Genomic DNA, 17,663 nt, shown 5'->3' on the forward strand with positions numbered 1-17,663 from the left:
AGTGCAAAGGACTGAAGAGAAGGAAGGGGGGGGCACTGTATTCTGGGACTGAAAAGCTGAAAACGAGTGGTACAAAATATCCTTAGAAACAGACGAAGAAACACACGGACGGTGCCAAGCACGTCACTATAGGAGGGTATATATACAGCACACAAGTCTCTGTAAACATAGACAGGATGAAGACTCGATTGGAGAGAGGCAAAAAAAATAAAAAAAAAAAACACACCCCAAAAAAAACTATAAATACGGGCAACATTGGGGCCATTCCACTCAACACAAAAAAAACATTCAAAGCCTGCTATGGAACAAAATGCTGTACAACAGAAGGGATGAGGGGAGGGAGTCGGGGGGGGGGGGGATTTGTCACCCCGCTTTAATTTTTGTATATATATAGTCTAGTGTTTTATACATATTTTTGGTATATTTCGATAAACTTTGTAAAAAACAAAACAAAAAAAAATTGAAGCACATGCTGAGCGGCGGGGCACGCCGCCGCCTCAGTCTCATCAGCACGCCCTCCCTCACAGTAATGAGTTAACGTAGATTAGTGATAGAACGATTTAAGAAATAAAAATACAAAAATAAGATTAATACTGTCAGTAAGGTTTGGAATTTTTTTAAAACTTTTTTTATTTTATTTTTTATATGCCTTTTCTATACTAGAAAATACGGGGGTTTAACAGTTAAGGGCCTCTGAAATGACGACATATATATATTTCTATAATATTATATATAAAGACTATTTCTTGTAACATCGATCGGGGTACGGATTTCGTGGCAAGCACCATTGCGTCAAGCGTCTCTACAGCCACTTTGGTTGGAAAAGTCTCCGCTCCCGTAGGTTTCCGCTCGGTGTCATGGCACTGTGCTAAGTGACATTAGGCTTCACTCGAAGAAAAAAAAAAATAATTTAAAAAAAATATTAGAGACTTTGTATGTCGTCTACCTGCTATTAGATTTAGATATTTCTGAGCCAGCTCACATAGATCTTTGATATTATTTTTCTTCTATATTTTCTATTATTATTTTTAAAGAATATTGAAGTTTTTATTTCATTTTTTTTTTTTTTTAACTATCCCAGAATTGCTTTCTCTCAAGAGTCAGGAGTGTTATGTGCATAATGCCTTTGGCCATTTGAATCAAGTACAAAAAAAAAATTTAAAAATGATAAGTTGCCAGAAAGTAAGATTGTATTATGACACGACCTGTAGCCACCGGGGGTTCAGGTCCTCGCTGCTTGTAGCTTCATCCTGCTGGGATGAGATGGAGGGGGTTATACTCCATCTCTCTCTATTGCAGGAAGGGAGGGGGGGGGTTAATAAAAAATAATAATAATAAACAAAAATAATAATAATAATAACAGCACAAAGTACAAAATTCCCCTTTTTATCCTTCAGTTGTCAGGGCAGTCATAGGGGCACCAGGGAGCTGCCGGGGAATGGCATTGTATTATCTGCAATATTCGGGACCTCTTTTGTATGGGAGGTGCCCCTCAACCCTGCACGTTATGAGTTACATCTACTGGGGGGGGGGGGGGGAAAAAAAAAAAAAGTCAGCTAAACTGATGCATTTCTATGTGGATGCAATAAGCACGTCCATATAAATACAGCATTGGAGCAATTGTAAAGGTGACCCCCATGTTGGTTTGGAGGTCCCACTGACACCAGCTAATCATGGGGAAGGGCGACCCTTTGCTGAGAGCCCCTGTGGTCTCTTTCTAAGAGAAACATAACATTCTGGGGTCATCCGTTCTCTTATATAGACACCTGCAGACCACCAGGACCTAGAGTCGTGCTGGGGGGGAGGGGCTGCACTTGCAACCCCCCTGTATAGGGGATGTACTACCAGCAAGGCCCGGTTCACCAGTACACAATCTGCCCCCCGGACCGTGCAGTGTTCTAATGGGCTGGGGACGGTGGGTTTAATACGTATCCTTGGTAAGGATCCATATCTTTAGGCTGCGTTCACACATGGTCGATATTAATGTGTTTATGCCTTTGAAAGATGCAAAAAAAAAAACTAAAATAAAAAAATGCAAAGGTCCATTTAATGACAAGTTTAGAAAAAGCATTGCATTAAGAAAAAAACAAAAACAAAAAAAAAAACGTATGTGCCATTTGACCTATTGACGTGCATGGAGGAATCGTCCGAAAATCTGAAAAATGTTACTGTGCAACTCCACTATGAAATGAAAAAAAAAAAAAATTGATAAAAAAAATAGAATTGCATAAAAAAAATAAAAAAAAAAGCTCAAAATGAAACTAGCGTCTTTTGAAGAGATGCATGCGGTTCGCGGTGCTGTTCTGTGCCACCACATGGGAACCTAGATGTGTTAGAGATAAAAATGAAAATAAATAAAAAAAAACTTAAAGGGGAACTCCTCTAAACTGCTGAATGGTCACAATGCTCTATCGCCCCCTAACATTCAGCCGGAGAAGATTACAGTGGAGGCGATTAGTCTATGGAAACCACAACACAGGATCAGAACCAAACGACCCATACTGCGTGTAACCCAAACCTTCCACAACAAAACCCAACCCCCACCCCCCACACCCCCCCTAAACACACCCAACACACGGATGCAGCTGAAATGGGGGTCTAGCAGCTTGGTCAGAACTGGTGCAGGTAGGAGGGCCTGCGCTCGTGCTTCATCTGGAAGGATTTAAAGCCCTTGTTTGCCTGCTGAGATTGCTGCTGTGCGTAAGCGAACGTTGAGGAGATCCCCGTCGGCGGAGCGCAGTCGTTGGCCGTGGACCAGACCGGCGACTGCAGCATTTGCATTGTGTCGTTCCACTGGCTCACGGGATTTGTCATGTGGTATAAAGAAGAACTCTGATTGGGCAGTGTATTGGTGAGGGGGGAGGAGTGCTGCCAAGGGGCCTTGGGGGGCCACGTTTTGGTTTTGTTCTCCTGAAAGCAGAAAACAATATATCTATCAGTTTATCTGATGCTCAGTGCAGAAAGATACCGCCATATAAATTCCTGCGACTGCCTTTTGCATTGAAGTCACTTGTCTATTTTTAGGGTGCGATTTGGTTGCGAGTCACGTGGGATTTAGGATTTGCAACACCCATGAAGACACAGCATGTGCACAGGCAACGCTCATTGAGCTCTATGCTGGAAAAGTCGCCCGTGATTCGCAATCAGAAATCCGGCAGGTTAGATTTTCCACGACTATCGTGTTGCAGCCGCTTCACATTGCAAGTTGTAACGCGACCACAACAAGGTCACATTACGTGATGCAGCCATGAGACAACAGTTGTGGGAAACTCGACCCTGCTGGATTCCTGGTGGCAAATCACAGGCGATTTTTCCAGCCCAGACGTCGATGCAAGTCACGTGCGACTGCAAATCTCTTAAAGGGCATCTGTCAGCAGTTTTGCTTCTATGACACTGGCTGACCTGTTACATGTGCGCTTGGCAGCTGAAGGCATCTGTGTTGGTCCCATGTTCATATGTGCCCGCATTGCTGAGAAAAATTTTATTTTAATATATGCATCATCACGCCTGGCCGTGGCAGTTGCAAGTGATAGCAGAGGCTCTAGGTGTAATGGTAACGCCCCCGTTGCTCCTAGAGGCTCAGTTGCATACATTAAAACTGCATTTTTCTCAGCAACGCGGGCACATAGGAACATGGGACCAACACATACATATAAATTGCACCCTAAAAATAGGTCAATTGCACCCATTTTTTGGGTTCGCCCTATGTAGCTCTAGCCTAAATAGTACAATAACACACAAAAAATAAATAAAAACTGCCTGACCTGGTTGAGATCATCCACCGTCGAGAGGAGAGGTGGCGAGGGGAGTGTGTTTGCCTCTTGTTCACCACTGCTATGTTTCCTGGACAAAGAAAATGGAGTCAAAGAGGTTAAATAACATAAAATGAAATGAATAATAATAAAAATAATGTAGAAAATAGTAATCGTGACGTGTATTGTCCTGGATATAACAATAACCCAAGTTTATATACTGGGAAATTTAAGCCTCGATTATAGATCTAGGGAGTCAGATATCAGGTTAGGGGCGACACATGGGGGTAGTCCCTTAGGAGCGCACTTAAACATGCGCCCTGTGCAGCCGGCACCACGGGGCACAGTTTCTGCGGTTTGTAGTAACAGACGCCGACTTGACGCCTGTTGAGAAGCTCCAGGTATTGAAATCGGATCACAAAAGAGACGGCAGCGACGGCTCGCCAACTTCATTTACCTTCTCTGCTTGACTGCAGCAACAAGGTCTGGACCTGAGAACATAGAGAAGAGACTGTCTCCGTTGGCAGAGGAGGTCTCGTCGCTTGAACTTGCGGAATCTCCCTGAGCCCCCGTCCAGCTGCTGTTCATCACATCCCTGGAAGACGAGAGACATTTAGGTTTCTGTATTGTAGACAGATTACAGGACAAAGGCCGTAGCAATAAAATTTTTTGCTTCCATGCGTGTGACCCTTGGTGCCGCTGGGGGATGGCTCTGGACAGAATCAGTCTCCTTCTCCCTCTGGCAGCTGATATTAATACAATCCCTATATAATATTGTCCCTTCCATTTACCCTGCAGAGACTGCTCCTTCCCGACAAGAAGGCCAGCCTGCAGTGCTCAGCCCTAGCTGTGGGGAGGGTGTCTGAGCAGGTGGGTACCGGCAGTGAGCTCTTTAGGTGGACGTGCACACTGCTGCACATTCCGAACACCAGGTGGCAGCATACTATGTAAGTATATATCATATCTCTTTCAAGCCGCCAATGCATGCAGCATATATCTTATAGGACATTTCAGACCAGAGCTGGAAGTTGCTAAAAGTGCTACAAACTTGTACGAACTTTCACACAATTCCATTTCATTTGATAGAGAATGATGTAACTAGCAAATTTCTAAATCACTTCATTTAAAAAAAAAAATAAAAAATCTGCCTGCATCCGCCCAACAAAAAAAAGCTGTAGAGTCATGGCCGCTAGGGCTCTCACTTCCAGCTTATTTGCAGTCCACTGCCTGTTGTAAGACCTGACCAGTCGATGGTAACAGACTCAGAAGATTGCTGAGAGGAGGTGGGGGCGTTCCAGAGCGAGCAGAGATCGGGAATCTGCTAAATGAACTGCCTGGGCTACTTTCACACTCGCGTTTGGTGCGGATCCGTCATGGATCTGCACAGACGGATCCGTTCAGATAATACAACCGTCTGCATCAGTTCAGAACGGATCCGGTTGTATTATCTTTAATATAGCCAAAAAGGATCCGTGTTGAACATCATTGAAAGTCAATGGAGGACGGATCCGTTTTCTATTGTGCCAGATTGTGTCATAGAAAACGGATCAGTCCCCATTGACTTACATTGTGAGCCAGGACGGATCCGTTTGGCTCAGTTTCGTCAGACGGACACCAAAACGCTGCAAGCAAGTGGAATTGAGACGGAACGGAGGCAAACTGATGCATTCTGAGCCGATCCTTTTCCATTCAGAATGCATTAGGGCAAAACTGATCCTGAGCCCTGAACGGATCTCACAAACGGACCCAGAAACTCCAGTGTGAAAGTAGCCTTATATGTATCTTTTGAAGATTTATAAGAGCCTCCTGTGTGTCTATAAGGGCTCATGCACACGACCATATTTTGTGGTCCGCATAAAAAAAAAAAAATTCAAAAAAAATTAAAATACATCTGTGTGACACCCGTGTTGCATCAGTTTTTTAGTTATTTTTGTGGCTCCATTGTAACAATGCCTATCCTCGTCTTCAAAACGGACGAGAATAGGAAATGAACAATTTTTTTGCAGAACCGATATGCTCCACTGAACGGTTCCTCATATGGACCTGTAAAAAAAACAATAAAAAAACGGAATGGAAACGGGAAAAAATAAAAATAAAACACGTTCGTGTGCATTTCTACCTCCTTATCTGTGAGATCCAGAGCTGAAAACAAAAATAGTGGGAAGATAAAGGATGTCACGGCAGTATTGTGCTCGCAGATTTCACAGACGAGAGACACCCCCTGCTTGTGAGAGAAATGCATCTAGCTGTGCAGCTGAAACAGGGAATAATATGGCTGAAAAAGACATTAGGAAAGCCCCAAAAAGACCTATTCCTTCACAGTTATGATTGTACAAAGAAAGCTCAGGTAAGGCGCTTCAGTTTTGTCCCCATTCGTAGTTCTAGCGGTGTCGAGTGCTCCAAAATGCATTCCGTTCCGTTTGGTTGCGTTTTCATACCGGATCCATTTAACTCTGACACAATAGAAAACGGATCCGTCCCACATTGACTTTCAATGGAGCTCATGACGGATCCGTCTTGGCAATGTTAAAGATGATACAACCGGATCCGTTCATAACGGATGCAGACGGTTGTATTATCAGTAACGGAAGCGTTTTTGCTGAGCCCTGCCGGATCCAGCATAAACACTGGTGTGAAAGTAGCCTAAGCTTTAAAGTAGGTTTATGCCCTCTCTACAGACAAGCAGAGGCCCGACTGCTGATGACCCAAAAGAAATAGGAGTCCTATGTCCCCCCAGTGTGAATGTAGTGGCTGTCGCGCATGTATGCTGCTGCTCCACTCATCTCGGAGACGGCCGAGTACAGCGCTCACCTATCTCTTGTAGTCTATGGGTTGAATGGAGAGGCAGCCACTACACTGAAATGGTGGGGACACAGGACCCCCTATTCCTGCGATCAGTGGGGACCCCTGGAATCAATGTATAATTAAAAATTCTGCATCATTCTAATATACTTTGGGATTCAGATCCCCATCATTTTCAAGATGTCTGCAGTCAGTGACAAGAACTCTTACCCTGGTTGTATTGATTTCCCATGACGTGTCGTAAAGGGGGGTTCCAGCAGCAGGACACCCCTCCGTCACCCTAGTACAACCACACATGCTGTAGATCAGCAGGCAGGCTTGTGCTTACCCTTCGTAGTATTCTGGGAACGGCCAGGTTCTGTGCGACTCGTCAGGATGGGGCCAGTTGCTACGTGTGGCGCTCGGGCGACGGACGTGCTGTGCTTGCCGTTTCTGTTGCATAGCTTGGTTGACCCCGGCCACATACCGGGCAAACTCTGGGTCCGAGCCAACTGCGGGGAGATAGGAAAAGCACACACACACAACAGTCAGCTGTCTGCTCTGTGTCATCCCCCAGGACTAATCCTTTAAGCCTCGCTGTCTTCCACCTCTGAATACAACACAATGGAGCAGTCGATGCCAGTCAGCAGCATCTAATACCTCTGTTTACAGGCTGCCAGATGAAGCCATTGCTGGACTCGTACCCACCACACCAGTTAACTCGCTGTGAGGTCCATATCATATTATAGGATGATTACCATCTAGGACTCTCTATGGGGCCGCCTTCCCAAAATACACAGTTACTGCGCTCCGTTATCTTTTCCTACAATTAACAGCAGAAGTCCGATCTTATGTTGTGCGGCCACATACTGCGTCTAGTCCTAGCCGAAGGGATAATAAATAATGGACCAGGAATGACGTCGGCGTGTAAGAGGCGGCACAGCCAAAAGAAACATGACCGGCTCCGGGACCTGAGGAACGCATTAACCTCGACCGCTCCCCAACAGCTGCGCTCAAACACAACACATAGGATACACCAAGTCTAATCGTTCCCAAATCACTTCGGCTCCTGGGATTAGTGATAGACGGTTCTATGGGCGCAGCATGGGTTGTCTCATACCCCTAGGACAGGGATCAGCAACTGTTGTAAAACTACAACTCCCAACATGCTCTTTCCACTTGTGTGGGAGTTTAGAGAGCAGCCAAGCAAGTGTGCATGATGGGCGATGTAGTTTCACAACACCTGTAGTGCCGGAGGTTGCTGACCCCTGGCCTAGGATGTCCGATCTGTCCGGAGGGTCCGACCACTGCGGCCTCATACTGACTGACAGGACAGTGGTGCTGGTAAAAGATGGGTCTTCTGAGGCCACACAGCACAACTTCACTCTAGTCATTAGCAGAGGACCGTATGCCACCAATGCTCATCCTGAGACAACCGCTTGGCTCCCTTGCCCCTGACCAACCCGGTGAGCACATTTGCTCGTCAGTTTCTGTGACTAGAGAGAGCTGTGCACATGTGCAGCAACAGGATCCCCGTTCGCCACACATGCGGGAACCACATCTCTCAGACGTTTATGGCAGACTTGTGGGCATGCTATAAATGTCTAAATTGGGAACATTCCCTCAAAGGAATCGCTCTTGCAGAACTCATGTTCATCGGTCAAAATAATACACATCACCCAGTCTTTATTTTCCTGGAGCGATGATGCGCTGTATTTCACCCTGACTGCTGCAGCCAACCCCTGGCCTCAGCAGTGATGCAAGCTTGTACGACATATGACCACTGAACTCAGTGATGGCTGCAGCAGTCACATGAAGACAGACTGGCAGGGACCACCGAAGTACTGAAGCAATGGGGGAGTTAAAGGTTTTCTGGGAGTATGATACTGAGGATCTACCCTCAGGACAGATCATCCATATCTGATCAGTGGAGGTCTGACTAGCGGCATTCCTGTCGACCAGGTGTTTGAAGATCCCGCAGTGCTCAGGCGAGCGCCGCAGCCTCTTCCTAGGCCAGTGACGTCATGTTCATTGGTTACATGGCCTATGTGCAGCTCCGCTCCATTCGAGTGAATTAGCGCAGGCTGCAGTACCAACCACAGCCGCTATCCAATGTGCGAGGCAGAAGTGCCACAGAATCTTCAAACAGCTGCTCAGTGGGGGTGTCAGAGTCAGACCCCCACTAATCAGATATTGACAAGCTATCCTGGGGATAGGTCATCAATAGTCTACTCCAAAAAAAATAAAAAAAAATTTAAAAAAGGGAGTAAGGTTTTCATTTTTGTAACATGCATCTAGCTGAATTCCTCCAGACATCTACTGCAATTAACAACGATCATTACGTCCATGTCCACATTTAGGACGCTCTTCCGTGGAGCTTTTACTTTATGTAGCATCTATAATCTTGATGCATTTCCAAAACGAGAGTAATCACCTGCAGGATCAAAAGGCAGAACATCTCCAAGCATCCCGAACACTCCTTCACTTTGGTCACGATTCGGCCAAGTGTTATTTCGAGGTCCTTGAGGTTTCTGTCCCAGCATCTCGGACATCATGTTATCCATAAAGTTGCTGACGAGCCCCATACTATACAAGTCTGAGCTCAGATCAGAGACCCCCTGGCTGCTCCATTGGCTCAGCTGACCAAGGGGAGACAAGCCGCTGCCAACAGCTTGTGACGACGGCTGGGAGGAACTGTTTAACCATTTCCCCGATGGGTGCTGTGATTGTTGCTGCTGCTGCTGAGGGCCGATTGGCTGAAACAAGTGCTGATAATACTGCAGCTGCTGTTTCTGGGAGATCGGCAGCTGCGGTGGTTGCTGTAACAGTCCTGGTTGTTGCTGCTGCTGTGGCTGAGCTGGAGGATGCATCGAAGGAGGATGCATCACCGGCTGCGACGGTGGCTTGACAGTCCCTTGCTTCTGCTCCGGCACTACAGAGGACGTAGTCGAATTTCTCCTCTTGACCACAGGAGAGGTCTGCTGAGATTTGCCCATATTAAAGCCGGATAGGAAATCTATGACATCCTGCATTTCCTGATCAGAAGGCAAGTTCATTCCTTTCTCGTCCTTTGGATCGTCTCCTTTGAACAAGTCCTCTCTGCGGTCGACCAGAAACCCATTGACTAACTGGCTGTTTGTGCTGTGGCTGGAGTGGTCCATGGACCTGGAGAAGCTTCCAAGGGTCAGCATGTTCTGGATCTTGGAGTCCGTGTGGTTGGGGAGTTTCCCCTTTTCATCTGAGTTATTAGTGGTTAAGACATGTTTGGAGGGGGTCTGAGGGACAGAGTAACTTCCGCTGTGACCCGAGACGCTACAAGACACTTTCTTGGTGAATCGTGAAGTCAGTTTGGAGAAAGTCTTTTGCAGCCCTCCGGCCGACTTGCTGCCATTCCCGTGCGGAAGATCGATCTGACTTCCAAACTCTGAGGTTTCTCTCTGGAGCTGAATCTGGATGATCGGCAATGCTTGTTCCCTGCAACCAATAGAAAATGGAGAGTAAAAAGAGAGGCGGACAATGACCGATCCGACCTGCACAAAGTACGGGTGGTCATCAAACACCAGCAAACAGAAAGCTTAAAAGGAGTTCTGCACTTTGTTTAAACTGATCATCTATCCTCTGGATAGATCATCAGCATCTGACCGGCGGGGGTCCGACACCCGGGACCCCCACCGATCAGCTGTTTGAGAAGGCAGCAGCACCGCGGCCTTCTCACCGTTTACCGCCGGCCCAGTGATGTCACGACTTGTATGAACTAGCGCGGGCGGTGCTAAGCTCCATTCAAGTGAACAGAGCTTAGCCGCGCCCAGGCCAGTTGATACAAGTCGTGACGTCACTGGGCAGGCGGTAAACAGCGAGAAGGCCGCGGCGCTGCTGCCTTCTCAAACAGCTGAACGGCGGGGGTCCCGGGTGTCCAGCGGATAGATCATCAGTTTAAACAAAGTGCAGAACCCCTTTAAAAAGGTAACTAAACCTTTGCTGAAAAAGAAGGTGCAGAATCCCTGCCCTTTGGTTTTCATCGACTCCGCTTAGCTTTTGGAGCAGGTAGAGTACGAATCCCATATGCCTTCTATAGATCCGTATCCTGCACGCTCCAAAAGCTGAGCAGAGCCAATGAACTGCGCTCTGAACAGCGATTCTGCACCTTTTTTTTTTTTCTTCAAAAGGTTTAATAACCCTTCAAAAGGGATTTTTAAAATGATAGCCTATCCTTAGGCTAGGCCTTCAATATTACATTGGTAGGGGGGTCCAACTCTAAGCACCCCCAATGATGAACTGAATGAAATACTCTGAATAGCCACTTTAAAGGGGCTGTGGCGCTCGAGCTGGGAACACCATATTTTTTAAACAGCTGATTGGTGGTGATTTCACGGTCAGCGCACCGCCAATCTAACATTGATGGCCTATCCTAAGTATAGGCCATCCATTTTACAAAGCTGGATAGTCCCTGTGATTTATCTTTAAATTTGCCTTAGGCAATCCGCTAATCTTTGGGGCTTTCCAAAGAAGTCAATCCCTTTAAGCGCCATTTGACTAATGATCTGGAGTGCTGCCATGCTGGCACATTGCTGTGTAAATGCCTTACCTTTGGACTGTCCAACACCGTATCAGCATACCATCGTACTAACTCATGGACTCAGAGGAGATGCATTGTGTCCGCTAGCAAGTCATCATCTGTGGCTCTTTTATTGAAAGTGATTACACAGAAGCTGATCGTTAAAGGGGCGCTCCCATCCTGTAAAGTGATGGCATACAACTAGGCCCTGCCATCACTTTATGATCGTGGGGGGTCCAACCTTTGTGACCTCCACCAATCCTGAGAAGGGGCCGTAGCTAAACCAGAGATTCGTCACCTTCTTTTCCTAATACAGCAGCGCTAGCAGCGACCCGGCTGTGCAGGACATGCAGCCGGCGCCATTCACAAGCAGTACAGTTCCCTACACTGAAAGGAGCGCTGCTCCGTAGGAAAGAAAGAGTGAAGGCATGCTGGTGTAGTGCTGCATCCCGCTCATTCTCAGGACCAGTCGGGGGGATGCTGGAGCCCCATCATCTATACAGTGACGGCATTTCCTAATAATATGCCATCACTCTGGGTTACTTTAAAGGGTTAGGCTACTTTCACACTGGCGTTTCTGGGTCCGCTTGTGAGATCCGTTCAGGGCTCTCACAAGCGGCTTAAAACGGATCAGTTTAGCGCCAATGCATTCTGAATGGATAAGGATCCGTTCAGAATGCATCAATTTCGCTGCGTTGCGTTTTTTAGGCGGTCACTAAAATGCAGCTTGCAGCGTTTTGGTGTCCACCTGACAAGGTGGAGCCAAACGGATCCGTCCTGACTTACAATGTAAGTCAATGGGGACGGATCCGTTTTTCACTGACACAATAGGGTGCAATTGAAAACGGATCCGTCCCCTATTGACTTTTAATGTAAGTCAAGACTTGGACTTTTTTTTTTTTTAATGAATAATGCAAACGGATCCGTTCTGAACGGATACAAGCGTTTGCATAATCAGTGCGGATCCGTCTGTGCAGATACAAGACTGATCCGCACCGAACACCAGTGTGAAAGTAGCCTTACTTATAAAAATGTGCAGCTGAACAGCGCCATCATCTACTACATTAGACAAGCATGCGCTTCCCCTGTTATATAGAAAGGTAGTAGGGCAGCGGAGATGTTCCCAGCGGAAGTAAATGCTGCTAAAAATGAAGGCTGTAATGTAGGCCTCGGCCCCTTGTGACGGCAATACGATACAATGACTGACACGTACCGGCCCTCCTTCCAGCGCGTGACATCAAACACCGCTGTGTACAGAACATCCACCAGCCCCAGGGTCTTCTCTGGGTCCAGACTCCTCTGCAGCAGAGACATGGTAGCCGGATCTTCCTTCAAACACCTGAGGATCACAATACAGAATATATAATGTGCCACGTCATACAAGGCAGGATTACTCTGAAGGACAGCGGTCCATAATCCCTATCGGATGAGAAGCAGAAACGACTGGATCAGAGGTGAACTGTTCATATATGGCGGAGTGGAAAAATCGGAGCAAAATGCAGATTTTTGTGGCAATGCAGTGTAACTCACCCTTAGGGCTCATGCACACGAACGTATTTTCTTTCCGTGTCCTTTCCCTTTTTTTGCAGACCGTATACAGAACCATTCATCAAAATGGGTCCGCAAAAACAAAACAAAAAAAAAACTAAATAATGTCCGTTCCGCAAAATGATAGAACATGTCCTATTATTGTCCGCATTACAGACAAGGATAGGACTGTTCTATTAGGGCCCGGCTGTTCCGTAAAAAATACAGAATGCACACGGACGTCATCTGTGTTTTTTGTGGACCACAAGATACATATGGTCGTGTGCATGAGCCCTTAGTACCTGGCTGTAAATTTGGACCTACCACCCTAAGGGTAGTTTCAGACGAACGTGTTCAGTCCGTGAAACTCTCCTCGTGTGACTGGACCTCACTGCATTACAATGAATTATAATGCTGTGTGTCTCTGCCCGACCTCAACTGTAATGATTTGTACTGAGGGCATTATGTCAGTATGATTCATTACAGCTGACGTCGGGCAGAGACACACAGCATTATAAATTATAACGGCCGTGAGGTCCTGTCACAGGAACAGAGCTCAGGCTGTTAACGCTCCCACAAGGAGTATGCTTCTCCGAGTGAACACACAGTTGGGGTAGCACAGCAATTTACTAAATTTTTTTTTTTTTTAAACATTTCTTTATTGTTATCATGTCATTGCAATACAACATTAAAGTCAAATGCATATAAGGTGTACATAAGAACAATCTGTTCACATTTCTTTTCTTCCAAATATATGATGAAGACATGACAAACATATTTTCTAAATTTCTCCCCCCCCCCACCCCTCCTGTACCCCCCCCTCCCTCCCTTCTCTGGATGTCCTGGCTAGTTCTTACTAAATTTACCTTGTGGCAGAAGTTTATTAAAGGGTAACTAACCTAACAAACTAAGTTTGTTTAAAAATGTTCTAAATCCCCTCAAAGGTATTCTTCTAATATACTTTATTCATGGATTTTGCTCTGCATATCAATGTGCTATGCCGGGTACAAGCAGGAGTAGTGATGTGCGCTCCTGCCCGTACAGAGCTCGCCGCAGCCCCTATACCACCAGCTCAGTGGTGCAGGAGTGTACCGATTATAGAGTGCGAGACGCCTGAACTTCAGGTGCCAATTTGTTTAGTAAAACAGCAAAATCCACTAAGAAAGAATATAAAAATAAAAAATTACTGTAAGGCGATTTAGAACATTTTTAAACAAACTTGCCTAATGGGTTACTTACCCTTTTAAAAATAAAACGGCTTAGTGACCACTGCAAAAATCCAGCTCGTTTGCAACGGTCTGATGGCTTGAGACATTTGCAGCCATGCAAAACACAGACGGCGATGCACCAATCAATGTAAACGCCACAACTGTACGGCAACTCATGAGCAAGAGCCATGGTATAAGGCTGACCATACCCATTAGATATGTATCAGCCAAACCAGCTGGACCAGTCGGCGGTGTAATGTGCACTGATGGCAGAGGTCGGGTCAGAGAAGGATCGGGCCAATTGATTTCTACACGCCAATCCTTTTATTCTCAGAAAACTACGTCGTTGCCAGGAGTCTATTAGAGAATGGAGTGCCGCACACTGTTTTACTCTTCCCGGTGCCAGCAAAGACCCGATGGTCATCCAACAATAGTATAAATATGCGGCACACTGAATAGTTTTTGCAATTTAAAAAAGGTCAATTTTATTTAGTGATTTTCACAATAAAAGGTTCATGATCCAGTTTATAGGAAATTAAATGCTGCGTAACCAGTATCCATATATGAGCCGGACGTTTCGGTCCATAGGGACCTTCTTCAGCGGCTTGGGAGTTTCTGTGGTCAGAGATAAAGAGATATCTGGATCCGCGAACCTTATATGGATAGTGGTTACGCAGCATTTCATTTCCTATAAACTGGATCATGAACCTCTTATTGTGAAAATCACTAAACAAAATTACCTTTAAATGGCAAAAAAGATTAAAAATATTCTGTGTGCCGCATATTTATACTATGGTTGCCAGGAGTCTATGAAGCGAGAGGAGCAACCTGCTGCCAAAGCGCAGATGAACACGCATGTGTATGGGGTGGTCGGGATAGACAGCCATCTGTCGAATGAGCATTTAGAGGAGTTATTTAAAGGGTACTTTCACACTTGCGGCAGAGGGTTCCGGCAGGCAGTTCCGTCGCCGGAACTGTCAAAACGCATGCAAACTGATGGCATTTGTCAGAATGATCAGGATCCTGACCTGTACGACAAATGCATTGAAATGCCGGATCAGCCTCTCCGGTGTCATCCAGAAAAACGGATCCGGCATTTATTCTTTTCACATTGAGCATGCGCAGACTGTAATGCCAGATCCGTTTTGCCGGAACACTCGGTGCCGGAACAGGCATTAATGCATGAAAATGGCAAGTGTATTATCTCCGTCCTGAAAAGTAAAAAAGAAGACTGAACTGAAGACGTCCTGAACGGATCGCTCTCCATTCAGAATGCATGGGGATAAAACTGATCAGTTCTTTTCCGGTATTGAGCCCCTAGGAAGGAACTCGATACCGGAAAAGAATAACGCAAGTGTGAAAGTACCCTAAGGTGTAAAGCCAGTCTAAAACTGGTCTTAAGAATCCCCCTGTAACAGATCACCCAGTGTGGAGATCTCTCTTCGGGGCAGTTTTAGCAAAATTGAGCAAAAGATCAATTACCAAGTGGATGGAACTTGCACGATAACCCTCGAGCCCTCCAGACTGATCTGAGGTGCGTAGGCTTCCTTATTCTCAATCTGTGCTGTGTCAACGACCACCTAGTGGTGGGGGAAGGGACAAAGAAAATTCCACATAGATCAATATCCGCTACATATCTCAGCAATTCATATTTGGCAGCATTAGACACGGCTTCGCTTGGTCAATCGAGTCACTACTCAGTCCTTCCCAACACGTCAGACGTGATCGATGTTGCAACTGCAAGCAGGGAATTTTCTAGGTGCTGGAATTATCCCTTATCCACCTATACGCTGCGCTGACTGATTATATAAGCTTATTTATACGTTCCATTGACCTGTATACAGAACATATTCGCTCATCTGTCCTATAAAATTGGGCCAAGACAAAATAAAAAAAAAAAAAAAAAAATTTACTGCATGGCACCCTTCCCCCGCACATTGTGGTCCATGAACAATGTAATGCACTGTACGGAAACACTTCTGACGCACACCTCCTCGAACGAGATGTGAATCTGGACTGCAACCTTTTTAACGGAAGAGAATTTCCAAGAGTGGATACAATGGTAGCAACCCTTCAGCTGTGAGAAGTACTAGGTCTGTCCAATCTGATAACTTTGGCCATCTTGTAGGCTTCCCAGGAAGCTCGCCCGTCCGCAGGGAGTTTAGAAATGTTAATAGGAAAATTCTGGCCAACAGCCAAAAAGGTAGGAGGGGGTGCGGGTGCAGGGAATGTGTGCGAGAGGGTTAAAAGTTACCGACTGTCAGTGACAACTGCATAAATCGCAGCCAAATGCTTGTTTCTCACACCCAGCCTGGTGGGGGATGCGAGGAGGCTTCCTGCCCGTGCGAGGGAGGAATACAATGCGACAGGTGCAGCTTTGTCACTTGTACACAAAGTCTCATGAGATCAGAAGAGGGTCACTGCCAAAATACCTCCGCCGCCGCTTTATACCGCGAGTAAATAAAAGATTGCCGTCTCATCTTTACTCTGGGGGTAAATCAGTCCACACGTTTAATGCCGAATACAGCTGTGTGGGCTGCAGACAGGTCTCCCATCATCAAGGCAGCAAGTGACAACTCGTTGTGCAGGGTGTGACTGGAGACCGCAGTGACACGGGCCGATCCCGAGACTCCCTGAGAGTGGGAGTGATACAGGTGCCAATAGTACGGCTCCTTCTAGATCTGTAAATCAAACCACGGGGTATTAATAAGCGCTGCCCTTAGAGCTCCTCAGGACCCTTTACTTTTGCAGGCAATTATATATATTTCACCTATGCATCTAAAATTAAAACAAAAGTGAAGCAACTGAGCAAAAAGACAAACAAACAAACCTTTTATTTTGTGTATATAGCCATTATCCAGGTCTCCATGGTTACAGACTACAAACAAGCCCTGTAGTCTGATAATGCTGTCATACGTTATCCCAATGTATCGACCCCTCTAGGAGGGAGCGACACATGACTATCAAAGGGATGTGTAAATTATAAACACAGACTTACCAGACCAGCCTGGCCGAAAAGCAACTGCACTGCAGTTTTACATGCCCCCCGCCATGTGGAAGGACACACTTGATTGAGAATTTCAGTCACGGCGGTTTCATCCCTGTCGGTCATGCCGTTGTGTGTATCGACTTCTTTGATCAGCTGCAGCATCGCATGCTATAAAAAAAAAAAAAAAGAAGAGCAGAGATTCAGTATAAAGCATGGAATCTGCGGCACAAACCCGTAACTGTAGGCGCAAATCAGAAAAGTTACCGTTTTCAGCTTTAGGTTATCAGTTGATGACTCGTTAAAGGACGTTCCTTTAAGGAAGTGGGAGCCGATCTGCACTGGAACGGTCGGGAGCTCGCACTGGATGGGCTGAGGTGGTGTCTGTCTCCTCCCTGCCTGTTGTGCCTCCGCATCACTACAGCAGCCCTGATGGAACAAAAAGGACAATTCTCTCAGGCGAGTCGGCCAACGTCTGCAGAGGGAATTTCTATTCAGGACCCTTGTCTATAAGATAAGGAAGGTGTCCCATGTATCGGGCAAAATTTGGGTGCATCGTAGCGGAAAGCCACAAGCTAACACGCAGCCGTGCGTCAGAGGTGCAGCGTCCGCCTGGAAAACTCAACACGTCCATATTACACACAGCCCAATGAGGACTGCATAGTGCACCACAGAAAAACATGACACCGGCTGCTAAGACCCCTCAATGATAACCCAGCAAAGAACCTCCTCTCCATCCAAGACCTCGCGCCTGCGCCCCACAACTACCTGTTCTCTGCCCATAATGGGCACAGCAGTGCGCAGGTGCGGGACGAGTGTGGAGCGGCGCAGGCGCGAGATCTTGGATGGAGAGG

General features: G+C 46.3%; 1 protein-coding gene across 2 annotated transcripts in view; it reads right to left on the reverse strand.

The window, feature by feature from the left end:
- Nucleotides 1-1,477: 1,477 nt before the first annotated feature.
- The window catches only part of GARRE1 (granule associated Rac and RHOG effector 1), a 57,398-nt gene continuing 41,212 nt past the window's right edge, over nt 1,478-17,663 (reverse strand). For both annotated transcript variants that reach the window (XM_040409436.1, XM_040409435.1), the window contains 9 exons: nt 17,077-17,238; nt 16,822-16,980; nt 15,306-15,403; nt 12,302-12,427; nt 8,968-10,007; nt 6,883-7,045; nt 4,210-4,347; nt 3,765-3,843; nt 1,478-2,910 (listed from right to left, as the gene is read on the reverse strand). In XM_040409436.1, the coding sequence (XP_040265370.1) occupies nt 2,611-2,910; nt 3,765-3,843; nt 4,210-4,347; nt 6,883-7,045; nt 8,968-10,007; nt 12,302-12,427; nt 15,306-15,403; nt 16,822-16,980; nt 17,077-17,238 (2,265 nt within the window). In that variant the 3' untranslated portion in view covers nt 1,478-2,610. The remainder of the gene's footprint in view (nt 2,911-3,764; nt 3,844-4,209; nt 4,348-6,882; nt 7,046-8,967; nt 10,008-12,301; nt 12,428-15,305; nt 15,404-16,821; nt 16,981-17,076; nt 17,239-17,663) is intronic.

The sequence above is a fragment of the Bufo bufo genome, chromosome 10, assembly GCF_905171765.1.
Source record: "Bufo bufo chromosome 10, aBufBuf1.1, whole genome shotgun sequence".
Lineage (NCBI taxonomy): Eukaryota > Metazoa > Chordata > Amphibia > Anura > Bufonidae > Bufo > Bufo bufo.